The sequence below is a fragment of the Barbus barbus genome (assembly GCF_936440315.1).
Source record: "Barbus barbus genome assembly, chromosome: 17".
In the NCBI taxonomy this organism is placed as follows: domain Eukaryota; kingdom Metazoa; phylum Chordata; class Actinopteri; order Cypriniformes; family Cyprinidae; genus Barbus; species Barbus barbus.
This window is the reverse complement of record NC_136745.1, coordinates 13,840,767-13,866,411: the sequence shown is the minus strand read 5'-3', so window position 1 is coordinate 13,866,411 and position 25,645 is coordinate 13,840,767. Positions and strand designations below refer to the sequence as shown.

At 36.2% G+C, this 25,645-nt stretch overlaps 2 protein-coding genes across 6 annotated transcripts in view; both read right to left on the bottom strand.

Annotated features, from left to right (window-relative positions):
- LOC306882987 (nuclear factor NF-kappa-B p105 subunit-like) overlaps window positions 1–15,351 on the bottom strand; it is a 32,621-nt gene extending 17,270 nt beyond the window's left edge. For 2 of the 3 annotated variants that reach the window (XR_013785310.1, XM_079438027.1), the window contains exons 1-9: window positions 14,966–15,351; window positions 14,012–14,046; window positions 13,140–13,239; window positions 10,704–10,744; window positions 10,413–10,511; window positions 3,133–3,281; window positions 2,847–3,010; window positions 2,203–2,361; window positions 1,486–1,590 (exon numbers count right to left, since the gene is read on the bottom strand). Coding sequence is in view for 2 of the 3 variants with exons in the window: in XM_079438027.1 (XP_079294153.1) it covers window positions 1,486–1,590; window positions 2,203–2,361; window positions 2,847–3,010; window positions 3,133–3,281; window positions 10,413–10,511; window positions 10,704–10,744; window positions 13,140–13,239; window positions 14,012–14,041 (847 nt within the window). In the remaining variant the exon portion in view is untranslated. Of the gene's footprint in view, window positions 1–1,485; window positions 1,591–2,202; window positions 2,362–2,846; window positions 3,011–3,132; window positions 3,282–10,412; window positions 10,512–10,703; window positions 10,745–13,139; window positions 13,240–14,011; window positions 14,047–14,812 lie in introns of all 3 variants that reach the window. The other variant, XM_079438028.1, reaches the window with a different exon arrangement.
- A 733-nt stretch (window positions 15,352–16,084) lies between these two features.
- Window positions 16,085–25,198, bottom strand: LOC306883580 (ubiquitin-conjugating enzyme E2 D2-like). Of its 3 annotated transcripts, none has more exons than XM_079438948.1 (8): window positions 24,665–24,994; window positions 18,887–18,950; window positions 18,764–18,795; window positions 18,556–18,633; window positions 18,231–18,336; window positions 18,012–18,105; window positions 17,796–17,852; window positions 16,123–16,999 (listed from the first exon to the last, which is right to left on the bottom strand). In XM_079438948.1, the coding sequence occupies exons 1-7, from the start codon at window positions 24,686–24,688 to the stop codon at window positions 17,804–17,806; spliced, it is 447 nt and encodes a 148-aa protein (XP_079295074.1). In that variant the 5' UTR covers window positions 24,689–24,994; the 3' UTR covers window positions 16,123–16,999; window positions 17,796–17,803. The 3 variants fall into 3 exon arrangements, with proteins under 3 accessions (XP_079295075.1, XP_079295074.1, XP_079295076.1); XM_079438950.1 differs by lacking the exon at window positions 17,796–17,852 and adding an exon at window positions 22,444–22,501 and having other exon boundaries at window positions 24,665–24,967; XM_079438949.1 differs by lacking the exon at window positions 17,796–17,852 and having other exon boundaries at window positions 16,085–16,999; window positions 24,665–25,198.
- Between the last annotated feature and the right edge of the window lie 447 nt (window positions 25,199–25,645).

Below are 25,645 nucleotides of genomic sequence, written 5' to 3'. Positions count from 1 at the left end.
GTGGCAAACTCCTGGAGAGCCGCAGCCCTGCAGAGTTCAGCTCCAACCTAATTAAAACTCACCTGCATGCAGCTTTCTAGTAACCCTTCAGACCTTTATTAGCTTGTCCAGGTGTGTTTGATTAGGGTTGAAGCAAAACTCTGCAGGGCTGCGGCTCTCCAGGACCGACGATCGCCACCCCTGATCTACACCATTATACCCTTTTCTCCTGAAATCAAGAATTCTTGTACCAAAAACAGTCACTCTTTAGTTTCAAAAGACCATTCTCCACACTCTCTTTCTGACCCTTAGCAAAGTCCTCTTTAAAACAATTCCGTTCCCTTTGGCGGCCATCTTTGTAATGCCCCCGGGCAGTTTTTTCCAGCCAAGCAGGTACAGCTCTAGCCTGCTTGAATGCTTAGAGACTGAAATCTCTGAAACTGTTGGTCAATATTATGCTTAAATACATTTACATTTAGTTATTTAGCAGACAATTTTATCCAAAGTGACTTACAAATGAGGACAGTAGAAGCAATCAAAACCAACAAAAGAGCAACAATATGCAAGCGCTATGACAAGTCTCAGTTAGCCTAAATAAAATAAATAATAATAATAATAATAATAATAAATAGCATATTTCAAATCAGAAATACAATTGGACAACAATAAGATCATAACATTACTCCTTTAATTGAAATCATGCACATTAATACCATTTTTCAAGCTGGTCCAGCTAATTTCAAGAATAAAACAAAAAGGTGACAGCTCTGTCAAAATGGGCGATTGGCCCATAAGTGGGTACCTGTTATTTACCAAAAAGGTGATTGGCTATGCAAAATCGAGCATTACAAGTTATCCAATTCACTTTTATGCATGGATTGGTAAGATTTTATAATGTTTTGAAAATAAGTCTCTTTTGCTTACCAAGACTGCATTTATTTGATTAAAAATGAGTAAAAACAGTCATATTGTAAATATTATAACAATTGAAAATATCCATTTTCTATATTAATGCATTTTAAAATGCAATTTATGCCTGTGATGGCAAAGCTGTTATTTCAAACATGTATTATTATTATTATCAATGTAAAACAGTCATGCTTTTTATTAATTTTGTGGAAACAGCAAAACTTTTTTTTATATTCTTTGAGTAGAAAGTACAAAATAACATTTCGCAACAGTTTAAAAAGTCTTTAATGCATCAATTCAATGCATCCTTTCTGGAAAAAAAATAAATAAATCTTACTGACCCCAAAATATTAAACTGTAGTGTATATGCAAATGATCTGTAAATCTAGGAATTTGTATGTTAATGTCATCATGGTTGTGACCTCACAACCATAGTAATTTCTGAATGACCCTTTAATATCTCCACTGTGAACATTATCAGACCCTTTATTTCAAAGCAGCATGGAAAATGAATGCTCTTCACTTGTGTCCTTCATTCTGTTCAGCAATAGCAGACAGGCAGAGCATGCAGTGACTGTTATGATATTGCTTTCTGACCTTTCTGGACTTTGTCACACAGCAGATAGACCTCCTCTCCTCCTGTCACACAGCCAGCAGTCCGATCCATCCGCACTATTTTCAGATTGGAGGCATTTGGGGCCTCTAAAAAGCCACAAGAGAGACAAAGGCGTTAGAAATGAAACATGTCTTTCTGTTTTTCATTTTTGTGGAGTTTCCTCATTTTTCCTTTCCTTTCTGTAGCAGTCTCGTTTTACAAACATGAACTCTGACAGTGCTAAGAAGAGAGGCAGAAATGGAAACAGATTATTAGAAAAGGGAGGGGAAATCGAAAGCGTAGGCCTAGTTTCAGAGAGGAAGCAAGACCTGATAGTTCTCTGTCAGAGAGTGAGAGTACGAGTGAGACAAATGGAAGAAGAAAATTAGAATAAAAATATCAATAATTAGCCCCAAAACTCAAAATCATGTGGAAACTCTGTTGACAAATTTCTCTTCCTCTTCTCAGTCACGGCAGTTTCTGTTGCTAAATTATACAGATTGGGCTAAAAACTATAATTTCTAAAGGCTATGAATTAGAATTGTCAAACTATAACTAAACCCATTAAATTAATCCATTTCATTACAAAAAATACAATAAAATAGTAAAAAACTATTAAAATGTTTATAAAAGCTATATTAGTATCTTAATTATACTAAAATAACACTGCTATGAATTCTTTTGATTGACATGGTTAGTACCAGGAGGATGACACTCACTGCTGTCAAAGATGGGGTCTGAAATGACCGGATCCAGTCGGCGGGAGAACCCTCCATCACTGTCGGGCAGGAAGGCTGTGAACATGAGCCGTACCACGCTCAGATCCATCTCCTTCGACTGATGAATAGATGCACTGCTAATCAGGTTCCTCTCAGCATCTAAAATACATGAACACAGAGTCACAATATGCTGAGGTTATTTATATTCAACACCTCAGGCATTCCCTTAAACCTTTCTGTTGACCAAAGCATTCTTAGGTCATCAGGAGAATTCTATACAGTACAGTTTTTATAGGGCCAGTGCCCATGGACCAAACTGTCTTGGCACAAAGTGAAAAGTGATTGCTCCTTGTATAGTTTGAACCAACAACCTATTGGTTACTATCCCAGATATTTAACTTTTAAGCTACAATGACCATAAGCTCATCAGGGCTCTACAATTAGGACGGTCACTTATAGTAATAGTAATGCATCCCATTGCATGCCATTATTTTCTTTGTGGTGAGGCAGGAAAAAATCTTGGAAGGGCAAGTAAATATCTGAACTACCATCCTGACTTGGCCAGCAGAAAAATGGATGGATATCCTGAATAGAGACACAATCTGTCAGGAAAATTTCAGGCAAGCTAAACGCACTTCTCCTACCTGTGATTTCTTTGGGCATTCGAACCTCTCCTTGTAGGGCATCTATGTCAGGATGGATAAATATACCGTTGTTATACCCCATCCTGTAGGCCTCGATCATCCTCTCTTCCAAAACTTTGCTTACGTTCTTCTTTGTCACATGCAAAATGCCCAAGTTAGGAAAACTGTAAAACATTTGCAAGTGAACATTTATTAGGAGCCTCACTGTTATCGTTGCATGTACCAAGAGTGCTGTTGCTAGAAAAAAGCATTCTGAATAACTGGAAGTTGAGGGACAAATTCAGACCTGATGCTTGAATCTTTGGGCTGCAAGTCGGCAATACAGATTCCTTTATCACACTGCTTGCCCACCAGGCTGTGAGCATGAAGATGGGGTCGGTCAGTGTTGGTCACCAGCTGAACTACCACTCGCGCTGCACCCTGGTAGTTACAGATCTGTTGCCCAAAAAACAAACACATTAAAAAAAGGCTAATACAACTTGTATATATATTATTTATTCCACAGTAAAAAAAAAAAAATACAATTCTTTATATCATTATAATAAACAATTTTATCATAATAATCATTAATAACAATCATCATCATGTATAAATAAAAAAGTATTATTTTTGAAAGATTGTCATTATTTTACAATAAATATTATATCATTAACTATTTATATAATTTACTGTTATATAATAACAACGATCATCATCTACCAATAAAAACAATTATTCTTGAAAAATTGTCTTTATAAATATATAATTTAATGTGAAAAAAATCTAAATCAAAAACAATTTATAGATTATCAATTTTATTTTGTGATAAATACTACATTAATTTATACAATTTACTGTGAAATAATAATATTTATTAACATTATTAAACATACACTTACATTTTTGTACATTGTTCAAGTAGGTAGACTATATACACAATTTGACGTATTTGTGTAGCAGTTCAGCAAATACTTTACATAAAGTCTAAAAGGCAAACCAGAAGACATTAATGGCAAAGGAATGTCACAGGTATGCTAATCTCATTTTGGTGGGGGGAAATCCCAGCATTCACAGGGAAAATGGGTGTGACTTTTCCACAACATAATTTGGCCATTCTTATCAACAACATCTTCAACACACAGAAGAGCTAAAATGAAAACAAAAAATGCCACAGTAGACTGAATTACAAGCAAATCCCAAACATTAATAAGAAAAGACTTAAAACTGTCTCTTCTTGACTCATATGACAAGGTGTGTGGTTTGACTGCTTCTATAGGTCAGCTTCAAATATGGCTCATAAGACACTTTCTCTCGGACGAAATGACTCATCCTCATAGCAATATCAACCCCCAGAAAAAAATACCCAGCGAATATATAAAGAATATGAACATGAGCTCTAGAAAAATCGTTTGATAACATGAAAGCAGTGATGCCATGCATGAAAACGCATGTGCGCCCATACGTGAATAACGATCCTCCATCTCACCCTTTCAGATCGGCTGAGAGTCAAACAACACTGCTGAACAGTTGACGTGCTGTATAGGCAACAGCTGAGCTAATTTCCTCCTACCGTGAGCAATGATATAAAAATTAATCAACCCGGAAATACCTACAATAAACCTGTATTATGTATATAGTAGAGTTATAAACAAATGCTCTTATAGTAGACCACAAGTTAAATACCAACATTAAAACATCGGGGATCCCAGCGCTTGTGTTGAAATAACCAATACTGACGATTTAAAACAATAGACTGCATTACTGATGTAAATGCAGTACAGGTTGTGGTTGCAGTGATAAATCCAAATACATCGTTGAGAAGTTTAAACAACTTTTTTTTCAATAATAGCACCACTAGCAATGGAAATTCATGAAATGTGTTATGTTTTCTCTTCCTCCATATTCAAATTAAACTGGTTTGCATTAAAGGGGATAGAAGAATTTAGGGAAACACTTTACAATAAAGGTTAATTAATATTTATTTTATGTTAATGAACAATAAACCAATTAATTAACGTTTAAATGTAAATTTATATTTGTTTATACAGTTTAATGCTGATCAAAGGGGGCATACATGTACTTACACAATTACATAATGTAAAAAGACTGCACTATATATAAATCATAACAAATTATAAACAAATTATCAAATAATAGGTGCAGCTGCAATATATATATATAAGAAAACTTCAGCAATTTCAGTGGTGATTAATATAAATGCCTCTGATTGGCCATTGCATTCAGAAGCTGAACAGAAACGGGTGTGATTGGTTATAATGCTCAACACTGCAAAGAAAAACAAACAAAATTGTAAAAAGAAATCTGATGCAACCTGAGTAGGTCTAAATTCAATGCTGCAATCAAAACTTTATTTAATTTTCACATTTAACTTTAATCGTTACAGCTTTAATAATTTTGTTTAATCGCACAGGGCCATTTTTTTCTCCTTTACCTTAAATTTGAAGAGCATTTATGCCCCAAGCCCCTGTTAATTTCTGACCCTGATCCGTTAATATTATTTGATGAAATTAAAGGTGCAGTAGGAGATCTTGAAAAATGCTAATTTTAGCCTGATAGCACTGATCACAAACGTCCCACCCTCCCTGCAAATTGCCATTCAAAGCCATGCCCCCTGAATGCATATACGCATGCAGATCAGATGATCAGAGACAACATTACTACAAAACATCATGTGTCATTAACCGGGGAGAAAACTTCATAGCACAGTTAGTAAAAGTACAACAATACCAGGAAGGAAGATCAGGTTGTTGATGTTTGCCTGCCATTTTTGCTCTGTCTGCAATAGTGTACGTGACCGCGCTGATGACGTATCCTGTCTGCACGAACCAGGTGTGCAGAGGTATGCAAATACACATGTTGACAGGCAGGTAGGCAAGTCGAACATTTCTTGGTCCTACACCTTCCATAGAATATATAAATACAGATAAATACATTTAGACCACTTAACAATGATTGCTATCGGGATGTGAAGAGACTTTCAACCAGCATAACAAAAAACGCTTCTGAAGACAATCACCTATTGCACCTTTAAGCTGACATGGACTAACAATGAACCATTGTATTTTTTTTAACTAACATTAACAAAGTTTAATAAAAATTCTAACAAATGTATTGCTCATTGTTATAGTTAATGTTAATGCATTAACTAATGCTAACAAAGAGGAGAGGAAACAACAAATAACTATAAAATCTGTAAACGAAATGGTTTTCAGCACCTTTAGTGCTTGGGGTTCTAAAGGAATACATTTTAATATAACATTGTTAGATATAATGCAACATTTACTTTTGATTAAACTCAAGTTTCAAAAATCAAGTTGAATTTTTGACCCTTTGTATTAAAAGGTTTGGGCAATTTGAGTTACACCAAATGAAAGACTCAAGAGCTTGGAGCCCTAGTAAAGCCCACACTTACTCGGAGGTGTATGTGCAATGTACACACACACATCTCTTTAATGTGTGTTTGTGTGTGCTGCATGTCAGAGTGTGTCGGTGCAAGAGGGGGCGAGCTACTGCACACTTCGTTTCCCATCTCTGACACTACATTACATAGAACGAGTCTTCCCACTAATTACCCCAGTGACACACTGAGGAAATTCCCAAACGGTCTGCAGTCATGAAGGGGAGCGTGGTAATAGAGAACAGAGTCCTTAGTTCATTTCTCTCCTTTCTTTCCTTGTTTTGTTTCACTCACTTTCTCAACCTTCAGCCACTGTGATCCTAAAATAAGTGACCTGGTACAGAACGGCAGTTGTAAGAGACAGCAGCTACTATTTTTAGTTGAGTGCTCCAGCAAATATTGCATCATTGGTATTTATCATCTGATGAAAGAGCTGCCATATCAGACAGCTCTCTCTCTAGATCTCAAAATTATCCAAACTAGTTTTCCTGAAGGAAATACCAGTGTTTGCAAGCTGGCAAAAATGTTATTTACTCATGAATGGTGACCACAGGCTAAATGAACCTTAAAAAAAAATTACAATTATTTCAAGTCTTCTGAAGCCATACAAGCTTTTTTTGTAAAACAAAAAAAGTCCAAAATGTAAGTGATTCTGAAGCTTGACAGCCTCTGGTTGACATTTACAGTCATTGTACAAAAAGTGGGAGCATGAACATTCTGCAAGACATCTTTTGTGTTCCACTTAAAGGTGCCATAGAATGCATTGATACAATATTTTAAATTGTTCTCTGATATCTACACAGAAGGTATGTGGCTTATATAAGGGCAAAAATTCTCCAGAAACGGTTTTACATGTGCATTTACAACCCTAGGATTTCTCCCTAGAATAAAATGGTTTGTTATTGGCTTAATTGGAAGGCTCATGAACAATAATATTGATCTCTGCTCTGATTGGCGGTTTCACAGTGCGGCTCATTTCAGTAGCTCACAGGAAGGAAACAGGGAAAATATATATATTTCAATACTTTCTCTCGCAGTTACATCGTCGGGTAATTATACTGTATATAAAATGCGGGCATCAGGGAGCCACTATTAATATGATGGGCTCTGAAACTGCTTTCAAATGCATGATCGTTTTTATTTTCACTTTCGAGATTCGCCATTGCACGAACTCCGTTTATACTATGGAGCGGCAGTACTTACCACACATTTTACAAGATCAGATGCTCGTCAGTGGTGCTCAGGATCTGTACATCATTCGCCATAATCCTCAGTCATCTCTCCTTACTTGGTTTATGTTGTAAGTGAAATCTTATATGCTGTAATGTAACCAGCTACCTCTAGCAAGGAGCTAACCGTGTCCCTTTAGTGGCTTGCGTTATTTTGTTAGAATGCGTTATTTGCTTTCCGTGCCTTTCTGAATACAGACACCAACCCATCCCTGCACTTCACATCCCCTGCACAGCCTGGAACATACATTTATTTCCATGATCTGCCATTTTGGCTCTTATCCTCGCTTGTTTCTTCAAAATACCTGCAGAACTTCTGATGGTTCGGCTGGCGGCTGATCTAGAACACGGGCGGTTATATGCAAATGTTGGGGGCGTAACTATTAGTGATCCCAACTGTTATGTCACAATCGGTGTTATGTTCTGATTCGCATATTTTTCAGTGGTCTTTTGTATTCATGAGATTTACATAAGGAGGAAACAATGATGTTTGAGGCTCACTGTATGTCATTTCCATGTACAGAACTCTTATTATTCTACTATGCCAAGGTAAATACAGTTTTCCATTCTATGGCACCTTTAAAGATAGATAAACAGGCTTAGAAAGCATCAAAATTAGGTAAACTATTTTTTTTAAAGCTTTAGGTTAGCATGTGTTTATACATTAGCAGACAGATCACAGTTCACTATGCTAAATATTAAAGAAAGAATTCGTAATTCAGGTTGCAAACACCATGAGAACATAATTTCTGTCAGTTACACAATGTGAAGTATCTCATGCTCACCAAGCCTGCATTTATTCGATCAAAAATACAGCAAAAACAGAAATATTTTGCAATATTATTATAATTTAAATGAACTGTTTTCTATTTTAACATATTTTAAAATGTAATTTAATCCCGTGATAGCAAAGCTGAATTTTCAGCCATCGCATGATCCTTATTATTATTTAATGCACCCTTGCTGATTATAAAAAAAAATAAAAAAAATAAAATTATATATATAAAAAATATGTACACTTTTGAATGGTAGTGTTAAGTAAAGGGGAGATTTTTAAGATTTATTTTTTAATTTCATTAAGAGGATAAAGTCTGCCAAGACCAAACAATAAATAATAGTGTTGTCACGATACTGGAATTTCTAACTTCGATACGATACCTTGAAAAATATCGATACTCGATACCATTTTCGATACCACGGAGAAAAAAACTGCCACAATATTAAGGGGGTAATTTTTTTAATTTAAAGATAAATGTAACAAGTCGAGAACATGCGGTATATTTTACATGAACAAAAAAATGCCTTGAGGTACTGCATTTGTTGATTTATTTATTAATCTTTTATTAATCTTAGTTAAATGTTAATTGAAACTAACGTTTACTAATACATGTACTAATTAAAATCCAAAGTTCTATTTGTTGATATTCTCATTTGCTTCATAACCAAAATATTTCCAGATATAGGGCCCTATGAAATCCGTTTTATTTTTCCCCAAATTCCGTAAAATATTTTTCTACATTAAATTTTTTCCATTTGAATTTTTCTGGACTGTTTTTTTTATGGTTAAATTAAATGCTATTAATCTAAAAGCATGTCTAATTCATTAAAATCATGAAAATTATACAATTTAACATTTAATTTATTAAAAGTGTAACAAAAATGACACGTTTAGGGCCGTATGAAATGTTTTATTTTTGTCTCACCTTATGTTTTATTGTTACCAAATTCTGTGTTTTAGCATGTCTATTATTTGAATGCATACAAACAATTTTTATTTATTCTTACAGTAGCCTTATGAAATGTGTTTTCCCCCTCAGAAATTCTGTGTTGTGTATTTTAAATTTTACTGGATATCAGATGAAGGCATAAAACAATTTTAATTCATTTATATTTTAATTAATGAAAATTAAACATTTACATTTTTGGCAAATGAAGGGGATTTACTATTAAAATATTTTGTGATTATTTCTTTAAAAAAAATTAACAGTAGTAGTATTATGTACATTCTACTAAATAATAGTAATATAGCCTATTTCTGGCACACGGTCTTTAATAGGCTGTTAAACCGAACTTTTATTTTGACGGGTTGCCGTGAATACTTCTAAAGTTCTGTGTGTGTATGATATGACACTAGTTTTACTCAAATTAAATGGTAAAATGCTCGTAAAGTGCCTTTCAGATCAGTTCTGGAGATATTGTTGATGTATTTATGTCCTCATTGAGACGGCAGACGCTGAAATCATCGCGAGCGCCACATTAGTAAACACAACCGCACGTGCAGCACATTCACACAGAGACGCGCAGAACATGCAGGATTCATATTTAAATTGACTTTTGCAGCTTAATATTTACAGATACTAGTCCATATCGCGATTTGATTTAAGTGTAATGACCTACTTTTGATTAATTCATCCAAACTTTGACAAATTCCGTGACATTCCGCGTTAAACTGTAAATTCCGTTTTTATGACTGGATTCCGCGATTCCGTGCGCGTTCTCTGCATCGCGGAGATCATAGATCCCTACAGATAGCGCTCCTGCTGTGTTCTTTAACAACCAGAGCAGTCATCTTTCTATTCACTTCACTTTTGCTATTTAACCAGAGCTAAGGAGACGAGTGCGGTCACGTGTGGTGCTTGTCCACGCGCCTTTGGAGAGAAGTGAAAGTGACAGCTCGGCTAGTATCGGTGTATCGATACTTCGGGAAATTAATATTGGTACCGTTCAGATATTTCAGTATCGATATTTATCGAAATATCGATATTTTTGACAACACTAATAAATAACAGCCTGTTCTGTTTGATTAGCACTTGGAAAGGAAACAGAAGAAAATATGTTTATCCTTTTAATCTAAATCTTATTGCCCAACCAGAAGCAAACTGTAAGAGAATGGTTTGTTTATCTCCAGGAATCAGCAGAGCTCTATCTGGTTGAACCTACCTTCACTTTTGGGTAAGACTTCCTGTTCTTCTCGCTGGAGGCCCCTGGGAGCCCTCCATGGGAGGGGCCTTCACATCCATAGCGGAACCTGAAGCCCCTCTGGAAATGACAATGCCAGACTTAAAGTTTGTTATTGTCGCTGCCAGAGTTACCAGTCTCTTCTGAGCCGTTGTGCTGTTACAGTGTGTTTAGCTTGGCACATTAGGGAATTTACTTGCAAAAGCAAGAGAACATTTCATTTCTGTCTTATTTAACTAGTTCAAATCATTTAACAAATATTATGTGCATTACCTGTTTTGGTTGTTCGACGATTCGTAGATAAGGTCCGTCGACTGCAAAAGAAGAGATGCAAAAAACTTGAATTCAACTGTTAAATGAATTTCCCTCGTCAGTTCTTCTGTTAATCTTCCACTCAGCAGTCTCTCTCAAGTATCAGTCACACTTCCACATCTTTACGCTTGCTAGATCATGATAGGTTTTGAAACAGAAAACCAATGACATCCAATGTCGCTTAGCATCATTTATGCCAAAATTGATCCGAAATGTTTGAATGTGTCATATTTTGAATGAAATATGAACGGCAGCGAATAACAACTCAAATCTGTTCTTCACACAAAGAAATCAAAAGGGCAGCATGAACATTGTGCCGAATATCTCCTTTTGTATTTAATGACAAAAAGGAACTTGTATGCTTAAAATGTCAGTGTCTGCATTGCAAATCGAAATAAGCAAGCATAACTAGCTGACCAGGTGTTGGAAAATCAGAAGAATTAGAATTCAATCTCTCCATGCAGACTTTCTGGCCATCAAGCATATCAGAGCATTCGCTGAGAGGCGGGTGTTCTGCAGATATTTCAGGGCCAAAGCTCTTGCTGCACCACGTGTTTCCACAGAAGCGCAAGCCTCTTCCTGTGCACTACAAGGACTGAGACCACATCCTTGGTGAAGCGCAGCTAAATCAATCAGCTGCTAAAATGGCAGAATTTAACCTCTTACAGCACAACTTCTATGGGTCCACTTCTCACATTACATGACATAATCAAAAGGTCCAGATCTATGAGCATAACAGGGACAGGTTATTTATTTTTTAAGATATAACTTGGTTGTACTTGCAACATTACTCATCGGTTCTTTACTCGATGAGGTGTCTCAGGTCTAAAGCAGATGTCAAAACCACAGGTGCAATGAAAACTCAAAATAGCAATACATTATTCAATTGTCAGATTGAACAAACCATATCAAAACACAGTAATAAGTGTATGGACTACTTGACCACAGTAGCTAACTGCATGTTTGAATAAAGATGAACTCTGTTCGAAAATTTTGTCTAACCGGTTTGGCTAACAGTGCTGTTGCTCATGTCACCTCACATTACCACCTCAAACTGAGAAAAAAAAATGATGCAAGTTGCTTTCTTGCTGCTAATGTGAAGACCCCCTACCCCATAATAATGAACAGTTCACCCAAAAATGGCACTGCTCACTGCTCAAGCTATTCAAGATGTAAATGAGTTTGTTTCTTCATCGGAACAGATTTGGAGAAATGTAGCATTACATCACATGCTGATCAGTGGATCATCTGCAGTGAATGGGTGCCGTCAGAATGAGAGTCCAAACAGCTGATAAAGCATCACAATAATCCACACGACTGCAGTCCATCGTTTAATGTCTTGTAAAGTGAAAAGCTGCATGTTTGTAATAAACAAATCCATCAAGATTTTAACTTCAAATCATTGTTTCCAGCTAAAATACAAGTCCTCTATCCATAATATTGCTTTCTTCAGAGAAAAAAAGTCATTTCGTCTGAATCAGGAGAGAAATGGACCATTCTGAACAAATACGTTAATGGATTTTGATGTGAAAGGACAACAGGGTACCTATAACAAGTGCTATTATGGACTCACATTTTAACCAGAAGGACCAATTTAATGTTCAAACACCTCATTTCTAACAAACACACAGCTGTTCACTTCACAAGATGTTGGACTGATTGATGGACTGTCATGTTGATTACTTGTGGATTATTGTGATGTATTAATCAGAGGTTTGCTCCGAGATCAATTGTTGAGAAAGTAATGTAATGCAAAAATTTTAATTAGCACAGTGACATTTTTTCAAAATATCTTCTGTGGAACACAGAAGAAAGAATGCCATACAGGTTTGGGATTTTTATTTTTGGGTGAACTATCCCTTTAAGTGTGCCCTTTTGATAGTCTTTCATTCAAAGTAGAGGCACATATTGATTTACACACTTTTACTCTGCTCAGGTAGATCAAGCACATGTGTTCAAAGATGGCAGCCCTAAAACTGCACTTATCTCAGAGAGGTTTCTCACGCAACCGCATGGCGGTGAAGAGCTGTTCATGGTTTCAGTCATGTCTCTGCAATCCAATGAGGAAGTGAAAAGTGTGGGAAAAAAATAGATCAGCTCCTGTAGTGCCTTCCCACACAATATACGAATGACTGTGTGTGACAAGGAATACAACCATGAACCAAGGAATGAGATGTTTCTGGGATTTTTTGTCTCCACTTCTTTAGTTTAGTTTATTGGATTTAGACCTCTTACTAAATCTTACTGCAGGGTGACTGTTTTCTTAAAGGAATAAAACAAGAAGAAAAAGGGAAACGAAGGCTAGTCTTACCGCATCCATTCTGCAATGTTCAGCAAGTTCTCATTGTCAAGACCTTGATTTAACGACAAATCAGAAAACTCAAAGAAGATTCTTACCTGTCCTCATAACATTATTGTTGTGGATGCCCGGAAACTGTGTCGGGTCCATGGTCATCCATATCGTGTCGTCTCTAAATGGGTCAATTTGTCCTATGTACTTCAGTGAGAGAATAAAAACAAAAACAATGAGACACAAGCAATTGCATGCAATTAAGACTATTTTGAACACTTTACATTTAACTTTAGCAACATTTAACTTTATAATCAGCTCCATGTCTTAAACACAGAGGGGTTTTTCAGTGTTGCAAAAAGACAAAGTTTGAATTTAGGAGTCCGATTACTAGCAGAGGTGTAAGATACATCACTGTAGTCAGTGTAGACAGACAGGCAGTAATATGATTTTGTGATTTATGTGGATACAAAACTGAACAAACAGTAATGTGTATAGCTTCATTTGGCGCTGTGTTAAGGGTGAATCGCAACCACAGAAGGCAGGAAAAAGGAAAACCTCCTCAGCTTTCTAAGAGACACTTCCTGTGTGATGCTGTGGTATTTACACAAATTAATATGTCCTGTTTCAAATGTAATAATTTACTATCAGGCTTATATGCCTTCAAAGGCCTACATCTGCTACAAGCAACACAAAAAAGAGCTCTGAGGTCTATGCTTATCTTGTGAAGATAATTACAAAGCATGAGCTTCAAGCTAGCTGTCTGCTATCAGCTATCACGATAATAAACATTTTCATAAATAAATTAGCAGCTAGCAACAGAAGCTCATAAATTCGATATGAAATCAAAACTGACCCGATTTACTTCATGGTCTTACAGTTGGCGCCAAAAACACTCAGAAATATGTAAAATTATTTAAGTAAAATTGGTTTCGAATGACAATTGTTACTTTAGACATTGTAGGAAACATTTCCTCACCTCTGCATGGTATGGATCCTCTCCAGCCATGATTCCTGTGGAGAATATTAAAACAAATTAAATCACATTTCATATTCATATTCTTATTCAGACAGTCTCCAAAAGTAGTCGAACACTGGAAATATAAAATATAAAATATGAAGGGAAGTGAAAAGCTAATTCGTTATTGGTTAAACAATTACTAGAGGTGTTTTTGTTCAGTTCCTTGTATGAATCAAGAAGGCGGCAAAAGCATTAAACGTGTAAATGTGAATAATGTCCATGTCTTTTTATAGCTATAAATTTTTAAAAAAAAATAATAAAAGCATCTGTTATGTTGTCATTTGTAGGGAATCGGTTGTATGAAAGATCAAGTGAATCACTCACAGCAGAACAACATCAACAACAACAAAAAATCGTATTGTCTCGCCACCTACTGGTCTTGAGACCTGCAGAAACGAATCAGTGAGCAAATTGCGTTATTGGAATGAATCAGAATCCCAACTACTTCTACACGTCTCAAACACTAAATGACAACAAACTCAGACATCTATTTAATAGATGCCCCGCTAATCTAAAATAAACTAGATGCATCACTTCGCGTTTGGAACATCAGAAATGTACTGTTCGAACAGAACTTCTATTTTAATCAACCCCGGATGTTCGAACCGAACGCGCCTTGATTCCCAATATACTGTATTTGTACATTTTGACACACAGCCAGCATAACACTTATCAGTCACTCAAACTTTCTAATGTCACATCCTAAACAAATTACACCATAAAACACAGTAATGTGCATCACGAGGTGTTAGTACTCACCCAAACCAGCTTATCAAAAGTCCTTGATTGCTGAAATGTGTATTTGGCCTCTGAGGCAGAAGTAGGAAGTTGATACAACGTATCACAACAACCTTTAGATGGCAACATGGGTAACTCACAGACAAGCATGGCTGGATCTACGAGGCTGCTTACCTTTCCTGATAGATATCCGAGATACAGAATCAACATCAAACAGCTGGGATTTGGGATTCAGAGTCAAGTTTTCTTATTCCTTACAACTTAATCCCCCATGCTGCGCTGAAGTCAACTAATGTAAGCTGATAGAAAGTCAGTTTAAGGCAGGTTCCTTATTCCGGATGATTGTTGCGTCTGCTAGACATGGATATGCAGAATATCCACTAAAGGTTATACGGCAGGAGGATCAATCGATTTTAATCGCCTGTCGCGAGTGGTCACAGTAAATCATGTCGAAATCAACGCGATCGTTTGAATAGACAGCTTGACTTCCTTACTGGAAATTCCCTGTAACGTAACATACGTTCAACATGTCTTGCTCTCAAAAACGTCCTCTTGCGCCCACTTCTGGACACCGGTGCAAGAACCCAGTACTATATTTCAACATGAAAACAGAGAGGCTAAAATGGTTTACAGGTCTGGCCAGCCGATTCTAAAGAGGCACATTTAAGATCAAGACCATCTAAGATCAGCAAATAAAAATGTATATAAAGCAGCAATGACTAGTAAATATACTCTAAAAAATATAGGATTGTGTAATCAGATTCCATAAAATATTTGTAATTAGATCATTTTAAAATACTTAAGATTACAGTTACTTTTTATGGATTACACAAACACATTTTCATGTACTACCATCAAGCCTTTTAGTATAAAGGTATACTGATAATATTATAATAGTTTTTTTAGTTTTAAAATAGTAAGGTAAAGTAAGGGAATTAAAAATATTAATAAACTGTGCTATTTGAACATAGGCACTCCTCTCTACATCTGACCACATATACATCAATGACTGCATCATTGGTAGTAGGGGGTTCAAGCTGCTATTCACCTCACAAATGGGGGTTCCTCCTTCAGAGAACTAATAAAAGTCCAGCAGTTGTTGGGAGATCTCAGCGAGATCCAGAAACATGTGTCGACCACTACCGTGTCAAATTCAGTTCATTCACTTAATGTTATGGTACCAGATTAATGTCCCAGACATTATGACATGCAATACATTTTAAGTTAAAATGGCTTGCCATAAGACGCTGAATATAGTGAACTGAATCAAGTACAATTGTGATGACAAGCAAGAACTTCTCTCAGTGGCATTGCAGAAGGAAACACCAAATGATAGTTTAGCAACTTTATTGAGCAAACAAAATGAACAGCTAGTAGAGCTATTAGTTGATCGGTCATCCATTGAGAGCTTCCAATCACATAAATTCAGTGCAATGAGAGAACAGGGTTTAGGAGGATAGACGAACTAATAGCTCCCCATTCTAAAAACATCAAAAAGAGGAGAGAAAAGGAGTAACAAAATAAGTTCTCAGACTCTAAAAGTGGACATGTATTCGCTTAACATTGTCTGCAGATATTCATTTTTGGCAGACCACAGACCAATTACTTTAATTGTTCCATTAACATGCAAAATATATATTTTTTCGTAACTGCTGATACAATGACGTGACTGATTTGGTAAGAAACAGTCAGTTATAAGCAAGAATATATTTCACAGACCATAGTTCTCATTGCTATTGTAAAAGCATATAAAAACATGAAGGCCAACCGAGCAACAGATCGACTTTGAGGTACGCTGGCACCTGCAGAATCGTTGTTTCTTTTTCTTAAGTAGCACCTCTAGCCAGTGGCGTGAGTCAGAAGCGTTCGATGGTTTCACGTTAGTTATGTTTTTTTTCTTTTTCTTATCTCAATAAAAAATGGGTGAGCTCGTAGTTAAAACATGCTTCTTTGACACGAGCATTTTTCTGAACATAAAGTTGGTGATCTTGGCAATATCGTGGTCTTTTTACAGCATGTGAATGAAGGTTGAAGGGGGTCAAAATAACCAAGCAGAACTGATATGGTCTGAATACACGGGGAATTGTCAATTCATTGAGGGGATGAGAAAAAAAGTTTTTTTTTCCAGCTATACTGCAGATTGGTCTGATGTTCTTCAGGTATCACATGGCATACTTTTGAGTCCATTCCCGAGCTATTCTGTTGTACCTGTGTGAGAGAAAGAGAATGAAAGAGAAATTAACGCTGTTGCAGAGGCAGTGTCACACATGCTGGGTAAGCGGACTGTCTGCCAACTTGGCTCACGCCAACATGAACACAGAGTGCAGAAACGGCTCAAGGTCAAACACAGTGGCATCCTCTTCATGTCTACACTGCAACTCCAAACATTACATCTGTTGTTTACTTTGGTGATAGTAAAAGCCTGAACTGTTTACCTCAACTAAACATTTGTCATTAAACCTATGATAAAACCATACAAAAAAAAAAATACATAAATGGACTATAACTGGCTGGTATGTGAGCCACAGAATTTCTATAGAACCTTTCCAGTGGACTTTTCATAGAAATGAAGTCATGGAAATGAATTAAATCACAACCAAATTAATAATGCAGAAATAAAGATTTTGCAGGAACAAAAATAATTTTTTGAGTTATGAATCACACCAGTTTATTTGCAAACATGTCCCATGCACAATATTAATTTTAGTAAACAGAAAAAATAAAATTTAAAAAATGACCAGTTATACACCACCATTCAAAAAATTTGGGGTCAGGGAGATTTTTTGTTTTGAGAGAAGTCAATTATGCTTGGTAAAACTGCATTTATTTCTGATAATACAATTTTAAAAAGCTGCATCCAGTTATGAAGACCATCAATAACAGTAGTGCATCCAGTAGTAGGAATGCCAACCAGTGACCAACAGTGCTGCAACCTGGTGACGTCTAGAGATTAGTAAACCTTTCATGCTCACACAAAGACACTCTCCCATGATACCTTGCTCACCTTAACCCCTATAACATGGCATATTTCTCTGTCCATTCCCTGGCTAGTTTATTATACCTGAGAGGAGACATAAAACTAGCAATTCACACTACTTAAAAGGTATCTCTATTATTCACACCAGCTAAAGAATAATCAGCCTAGATTAAAACTGTAAAACTGTCTTTGTTGTTTTTTAATATATCATTTTAAAGATTTTATTTATGAGGATATACTTACTTTTCATTGTCTGTTTTATAGATACGTGCTATCTCTGGCACTAATGGATCATCTGGGTTTGGATCACATAACAGTGAGCAGATGGACAATAGAACTGCAACAGAAAGAAGAGAGAGGTTGGCACATGACATAAACATTATCAGTGCACATCTTGGCGATCCCATAAAAAGACTCTTAAGAAAAAGGTACATTCAATGCTCTTGTTTTTTGTTGGCTCACCTTTAGAGATAGTTAACGCAGGAGACCACTGCGACCTTAGAATATCCAAACAGATGCTGCCATTACTGTTAATATTTGGGTGATAAATTCTTGTGGTGAATGCAACCTATAAATTAGAGGGTGAAACAGACTATCAGACCACATACATTTCAAACCTACCACTGATATTTTACAATACATCTTCAGAATATCAGCAGGTTTCGGTTGTGGCATCTGACTACAGTATGTGCAAAAAAAACTGCTGGGAATACAAAATATCATGAAACAATCTCAATCTTACAGCCATAATAACCCATAGGTTGTTTAAATAGTTAATTATTCTTGCCTTAGGTGGTTTGAAAGGGTAGTCTGTAGGAAAATGAATGGTCAAGAAAAACACCCCCCCTTGATATGGACTGTCATTCTGTAAGGAAACAACAAAACAAAATGACTTGATAGTGAATGCAGTGGTAAAACAATGCAGACATCACATGCAAATAAATGTCACAATTCATCATTAATATGTATATGCAAATAAGAACATATCCACTTACAGGTCCCATAATTGTTGCTTGCCAGTGAAACACTGCAAATAAAGAATCAGAAACGTCTCATTAAGTTGAGTTCAGTGACATGCTCTGAGGCAGGTAATGAAAACAAAGAGCAAAATAACTCACAGTCATCTCCAACCGGTCCTGCTGAGCACTGCGCTGGAGGGTCCCGGCCCAGATCAGTCAGTTCCTAAAGAGAGAAAGAAAGAGAGAGATGATGCATCAGTAGTGCACAGAATTTTTCAAAATAAATTCTGGGCATCCAATCAACTATGTTGTCTTTCATCCATCCATACAGTTTCTATACATTTCATTCTTGAAACAAAACATCAAAATGAAAAACCCTTTGCATTGCTTCTATAATCTGTTTTCTATAGGCCTATATCTTAATATATAAAAGATTTTAGTTACAGTCAAAAGACTGACATACAAATTATTGACAGCATTACATAAAGCTAGGTGACGTGAAATTACTTTTGGAATCTGATATATCCTGCATTGTGACATTTTATACTAAACTAAAACTATTTTAAAGGGAATTCTATCTTTAAAATTATCATGTGCTTTTATAATTCTTTTACATGTAGTTTCATAACCTTATATTATTTGAGAGACTACTTGGAACTTGCCAAAAAAAAAAAAAAAAGTCTAAATTGTGTGTCGCTACACTGGGCAATTGAAAACCTTGTATAACCAATTTTTCTTGAATAAATAATAAACTGCTTGGTTTTAAGAAATATATGTAAGCAATACACAAGACTATAGAAGCTTGTTTCTTGACTTAAAATAATAAAGAAAGAAATAAAAAGGTAATTGTTACCTTTTAATTGTTTTTTTAACTCCAAGTTTAAACATCACAATTCAGAATTTCAAGATTTAAAATCAGTATTGCAAAATAAAAATGCATAATTTTGAGATAAAAAGTCAAGAACTCAATTACATTTGTTACATTGTGGTGAAAAAAAAAACTGAATTGTGAGATGTAAACTCAAAATTTAGAGAAAAAAAAGAGAGATGTAAGCCTAGAATTTAGGGGAGGAAATGGACAGAACTGCAAGATACACACACACACATATATAATAAAAAAAACAGGCTTCTACAAGACATACTCAGTGCAAACATTCAGTCAAACAGCTGGTTCATAATGTTACGTAGAAAATGACTAATTTAAAAATGTAGGATTTTACAATAAGTCTTATGCCACTATTAGGGCATAAGTGAGACATGACACCAGTTATAATGCCCCAATTGTACCATACTCTGATGGATAGACTCTTTTAATTTGCTGGATGAACAATCTGATTTTGACTCAAAGTACATTATCAGTCATTGTGTCATTTAACTGGTTTTATTAAAATCCACATTTAGACACTTAAGCAGCTGAAATCTAGGATGTCTCTGTAGGAAATAGACTTGATGAGCCTTTCATTTTAATCCAGATTTTACACTGATCTCCCAGACATATAATGCAATTTATGACCTGTCACAAGATGGCTCGTCTGTCCCAGAGGCCCAAACTGTTGATTCTGGAGAACAATCAAAGTGTTGACTCATGTGTCATCAGGATTAGATGGGAACAGTGGACAGATTATCCTATAATTTCACTCACTCTCACCCTCACTGATCTGAATATTGACAGCTTTCTCCACTCTGGAAAAACCACAGGCAGGAAACGACAGTAGTGTCATCATGTTAATGCAACTTTACGAAGAACATCAGAGTTTGATTGAGCAAAATGTACTTTTGGTTTCCTCACAGTTACCTAAAAGCCACAAACATCTAGTATCCACTGAACTCAAACAGCATATGCTGTTCTGTGTCAGCCACACCACATGGATACGTTTTCTACGTTTATTTATGCTTTGATATGAATGAAAACAGCGTATCCGTGTGGTGCGGCTGACACAGAACAGCATACACTGTTTACGCTCAGTGGATACTTTCCAAAATGGCGCTACAGTGACGCGGAGGAGACGAATCGTTGAGATAAAGTCATTTTTTTGTCTTCTATGCATACAACAAGCATTCTCGTAGCTTCATAAAATTACGGTTGAACCCCTGATGTCACATGGATTATTTTACCAATCTCCTTCCTACGTTTCTGGATGTTGATCGTGTTAATTCCATTGCTGTCTATGGGAGGGTCAGACAGCTCTCAGAATGCATCAAAAATATCTTAATTTGTGTTCCGAAGATTAACAGAGGTCTTATGGGTTTGGAATGACATGAGGGCGAGTAATTAGTCATCAAGGTCTTCAGGCAGTAGTACAGGTTTCAATGTTTTTGCTTTGGCTACATATCGAGTTTGATACTTTTTAGGTACCGACCGAATTGCCTTGATACCATTGAGTATCGAAAAACGTCTTGTCGTTCTATACCAAAATTCGATACCTAAGGGGTTAATCTCGTCAACGTCAGTGTGCAAATAAGGCTGAAGCACTAGGTGTGTTCGACTATAAGCGGAGCCCTGTCATCCGCGAGAGTGATTTGAAAGAGTACGGAGCAGTCTGCTCTCTATAGCTCTCATAGTACTGTAATACACCGATCGGTCTGCACAGTCGGTCCACGTCAAGTCGAACACACCTACTAGTTTACACCGGTTACGCTCAAAGATGTGGCTCACATGTGAGGCTGTAGTGTGACAGCATCCCAACCCCCTTGCTACGTTTACACTGGTGTGTTTTTGTTTTAAAATGAAAGCAATCCTCGTCCATACTGGCGTTTCCACTGTTTCAGAAAAGATCTCCGTCTATACTACACCGAAAGCGTGCGTTACGTGACCATTCATGCACAGACACTGTAGCATCATGCTACATAAGACAATAAATAAGATTTATATCCTGCTTTTACTCAAAACTCACTTTAAACCACCATCGAGTGTTTGTAATAACTTCCGTTTGACGTCTAATGTGTGTTTTGGCCAAATAATGTTGCTGAATTATGGTATTTCCTCTGAGTCAGAACAGCCATTGCTGAAGAGAGATATATAACGAGTCATATAACGTTAGGCCTATATAGGTAGACAGCGCTAGAACGTGCTAATGTGCATCAGTAAATCAGTGGAAAATTAAATGATGAGTCTGTCTGAGGAGCTATGCGTTCTAAAACGAACACGAACTAGTGTAAACATAACAGATGTGTAAAGTGAAAACTATTTGAGCTTTATTAAAACTATTTGCACTGATTTATTGCGTTGGATATATTTTGTTCCTTTGTGCAGTGTCTCAGGAGATGAGTCTGAGTCTTTTTAAATGTCAGCAAGCTGAAAAAAATAAAAGCAAAGTTTTTTTTTTTGTAGATAATGTAATCTTGTTCAAATTGATATTAAAAAAAGTATCGTTCAGGAGCCGGTATCGAAGTCAAAGTATCGGAATCGGTATCTAAAATTTTTGAACGATACCCAGCCCTAGCTACATTTCTAGGTGAAATGGGTCTTCACAATAAGGTAAGTGCTGGTTTAGCACTGGTTTAGGTAATAATGACAAATGTTGGCATAATAAACCAGTTCTCTAATCTCTAGCCACACCTAGGCATTAAGACAACAAGGAAATAACTACCGTTCTAGAGCTTTTGGTCTCTCTTTATGAGAAAATACAGTGACTATATAAACCACTTCTGAGAAAATAGCACATTTCTGAGAATTCATGTAAGCGAAGTGCAGACAACCCTCTGGCGGCACTTGCCTGTGCATGTAAGCAGGCAGGAAATAGAGGTCAGAGGTTTCTTTGATGATGAGGGTGTCTAAGGTGGAAACATCAACACAAACACAGGTAGACTGTTTAGTTCATAATATTGTTGACTGACTGCGCATCTCTGAATATAAAACCAGTTGACACTACAAATTACTATTCTTTATAGCTGAATTGAATGTGTTGCATGATTAACATTTTGCAACATCGATTGAACTGAATTGAAACAACACTGAACTGACTCGAGCTGAAGAACAACAATATTGTCTTCTGTAGAGCTCTTATAAACAAATTAATTTTGATTAATAATAAAACACTATCATCTTGTTAGACCTGCTTTTCAAAATTAGTCATATTTGATTGTATCATTGACTGTTATTTTTTGTTTAATACTACAATCTGTATTGTATAAAGCGTTATATAAAAGTGACTTATAAGAACATCAGTTGCTCAAACCTGAGGGATTATTAAAAATTAAACCACAAATTTTTTCAGCTGATACCAGTACTGATTATTTTCCTCCAACAAAATGAAGAACCAAATGTATTTCTACTTTGTTATATTAGACTGCAAGAATAAAAACACTTTATTAAGAACAACAACAAAAAAAGATTATTGGTCTCACTCTAGTTTTAAGAAAACTGAATCTGAATTCTTCTAATTATAATAATTTAGCTTTATAAAGTGAAAAATCTGTATTAAAGTCTAAGATTCGCTTCGATCTCTGAGCTACTAATGAGGAACTAACCAAACTAGGAACTAAACAGTATCACAATCCACATAAGAACAACAGGGTTATAAAGTTAAATCAAGGCTATTCTTAATTTGTAAACATTTCAGATAATTGTTATATGGCAGAAAAAAATTAACAAAAAAATAACACACAGACATCCAAATTACAAGTGTTTCAAGGAGTACGGTTAATTTCATTCTCTGTCATCCTTAATGAGCAGCGTGGATGACGTGGAGGTGAGCCTTCTTGGGAATCAATGTACGACACCAATTCAGCTAACCAATATAGGACAGTGTGAACATCAGCACTAGTGGCAGCTATTTTTATGTCTGCATACTTCAGATGAGGGTGTGGGGAATAAACCAGCCCTGCCATCACTTTAGAGATACACGACTGGTATTTTCAACCAGACGTCTGTGTGCCCACTTGGCATAAATGCTGTCCTAAAATTCTCAGCTCAATTTTCAGTTTCTGCCATACTTCACATTTCCCTATTAAACAAGCCAAAGTCCTGAAAACTGCTTGACATGGGAGTAACAAGCCACACAAGTATTTGGCCATCAGCCCACAAACAATCTGCTGTCAGTCTAATTCATAGAAGCTCTCAAAGTCAGCGAAAAAGGGAAAAATCATCCAGTCGCCAAGCTCAAAAACTATTGTGCAACTACTTCACACTGGTATGGGCTGGATATTTCTAACTGGAGTATTGAGCGCTTGTAGTAGCTTTCCAGGAAGAACTTCTAGCAATGTCGCAAAGTTGTTGCCTTTACCAAAATGAAAAAACGTCACTAATACAAGGGATGATATTAGTAAGAACTAATAAGAATCAGTAGAAATTATAAGAAGCCAGTGTTATATGCCCATAATATTTACACTAAACCAGTTAATCCTGCAAATCCTGTCCCAACTAGTAATGTCTGTGACAGAGATGATTCATAAATTGTATTTATCTGAATCAACACCATGAGTTCAAGCATGAGAAATCACATAAGGTTTTGTTTAACTGGATGTGACTCACAGAGGAAACACATCCACATAAAATCCTCCTTATCCACCTTGTAATATCGGATTCCAGTATTTCCTCTTTCTTGATATAAGAAATGTTGTAAATAGCTATATTAGACTGAAATGCTGTAAAGCTATTTATTACAGTGTGGCACCTGTTATTACGGGGTATAAATGTAGATAGATAAGATAGATAGATAGATAGATAGATAGATAGATAGATAGATAGATAGATAGATAGATAATTGAATAACAATGTCAGCACTGAAATTAAAGAAACAATAATACAACAAACAACATTAAAACGAACAACAACAATACTAATAATAAAAACAAAAACAGCAAAGCTTCATATCAAAGCCTGCTATCCTCATAGCATTTGCTAACGTCTAAGTTATATCTTTTACACATCAAGCAAACCCCAAAACGGTTTATGTAGCGAATTTAAAACAAATAACATAAAATATAACGATTTACCTTGTGAATTCGTTTTAATGCCATTTTCTGTGTGTAATGGGCTCTTGAGGCCGAGGAAAGAGATTTATCCGGCTAGCTGCGGCTAGCTATGCTCGCTAGCCAGACACCCGACGAGTCCGAAGCGGAAACGAACGAAATAAGCCGTTAAAATGGACCAACAGAATCCCAGCTGTCCGACAGATAATAATCCTGACGAGAATGAAAGTTATATTGATAATGGACAGGAAGGCCTGCGCTCCACACTGAACACTTGTATAGGTATGTGTGTGTCTCCACCTCCTCTGATCTCTCTCTCTCTCTCTCTCTCTCTCTCGCTCGCTCGCTCTCTTTACAAAATGTCCTCTTTCTCACTCCCTCTATCCTGACGTCTATGCACAGCATCAGTTTACGGAAATGTTATGTTAAATGCTGGAAGCAGTGACTAACATTGAGGAAAAGACATTACGAAACAGTCCTACATGAGGATTTGTGCCAGGGTTACTTTCTCTTATTTTAGTAGGCGTCTCAAAACCTAGTGAGCTGCCTAGTTCCTACATAGAGAGGAAGTCAAAGTCACATGTTGTTCCAGGAACAATTTCATCTTGGGAATTTAAAATTGTTATGACCTAAATGATACGTTGTAACTCTTCTGAGCTATAAAAATATTACACATTAGGAATAGTTCACCCAAATTGTTTACCATCCAAGATGTAGGTAGACTGAGTACAGTAGAGACACTTTCTGCTTTTTTCATCACTACACAAAAACTAGATGCTGAAATGAAGTGATTTTTCACATGATATTTATTTTGTTTGTGTACTAAAATATCATAAATTGATAATAGTCATAAGTAGTTCATATTTTCCACAATTAGCTCATAAACATGAGGTGCATTTTTGTCCCATATGGTGTACAGTTGAAACAGTAGCATGGTACAGTTGAGACACCCATTCTTAATGCTCTAAAGCTGTCTAACCATTTATAGCAAATGTAATAAATGAC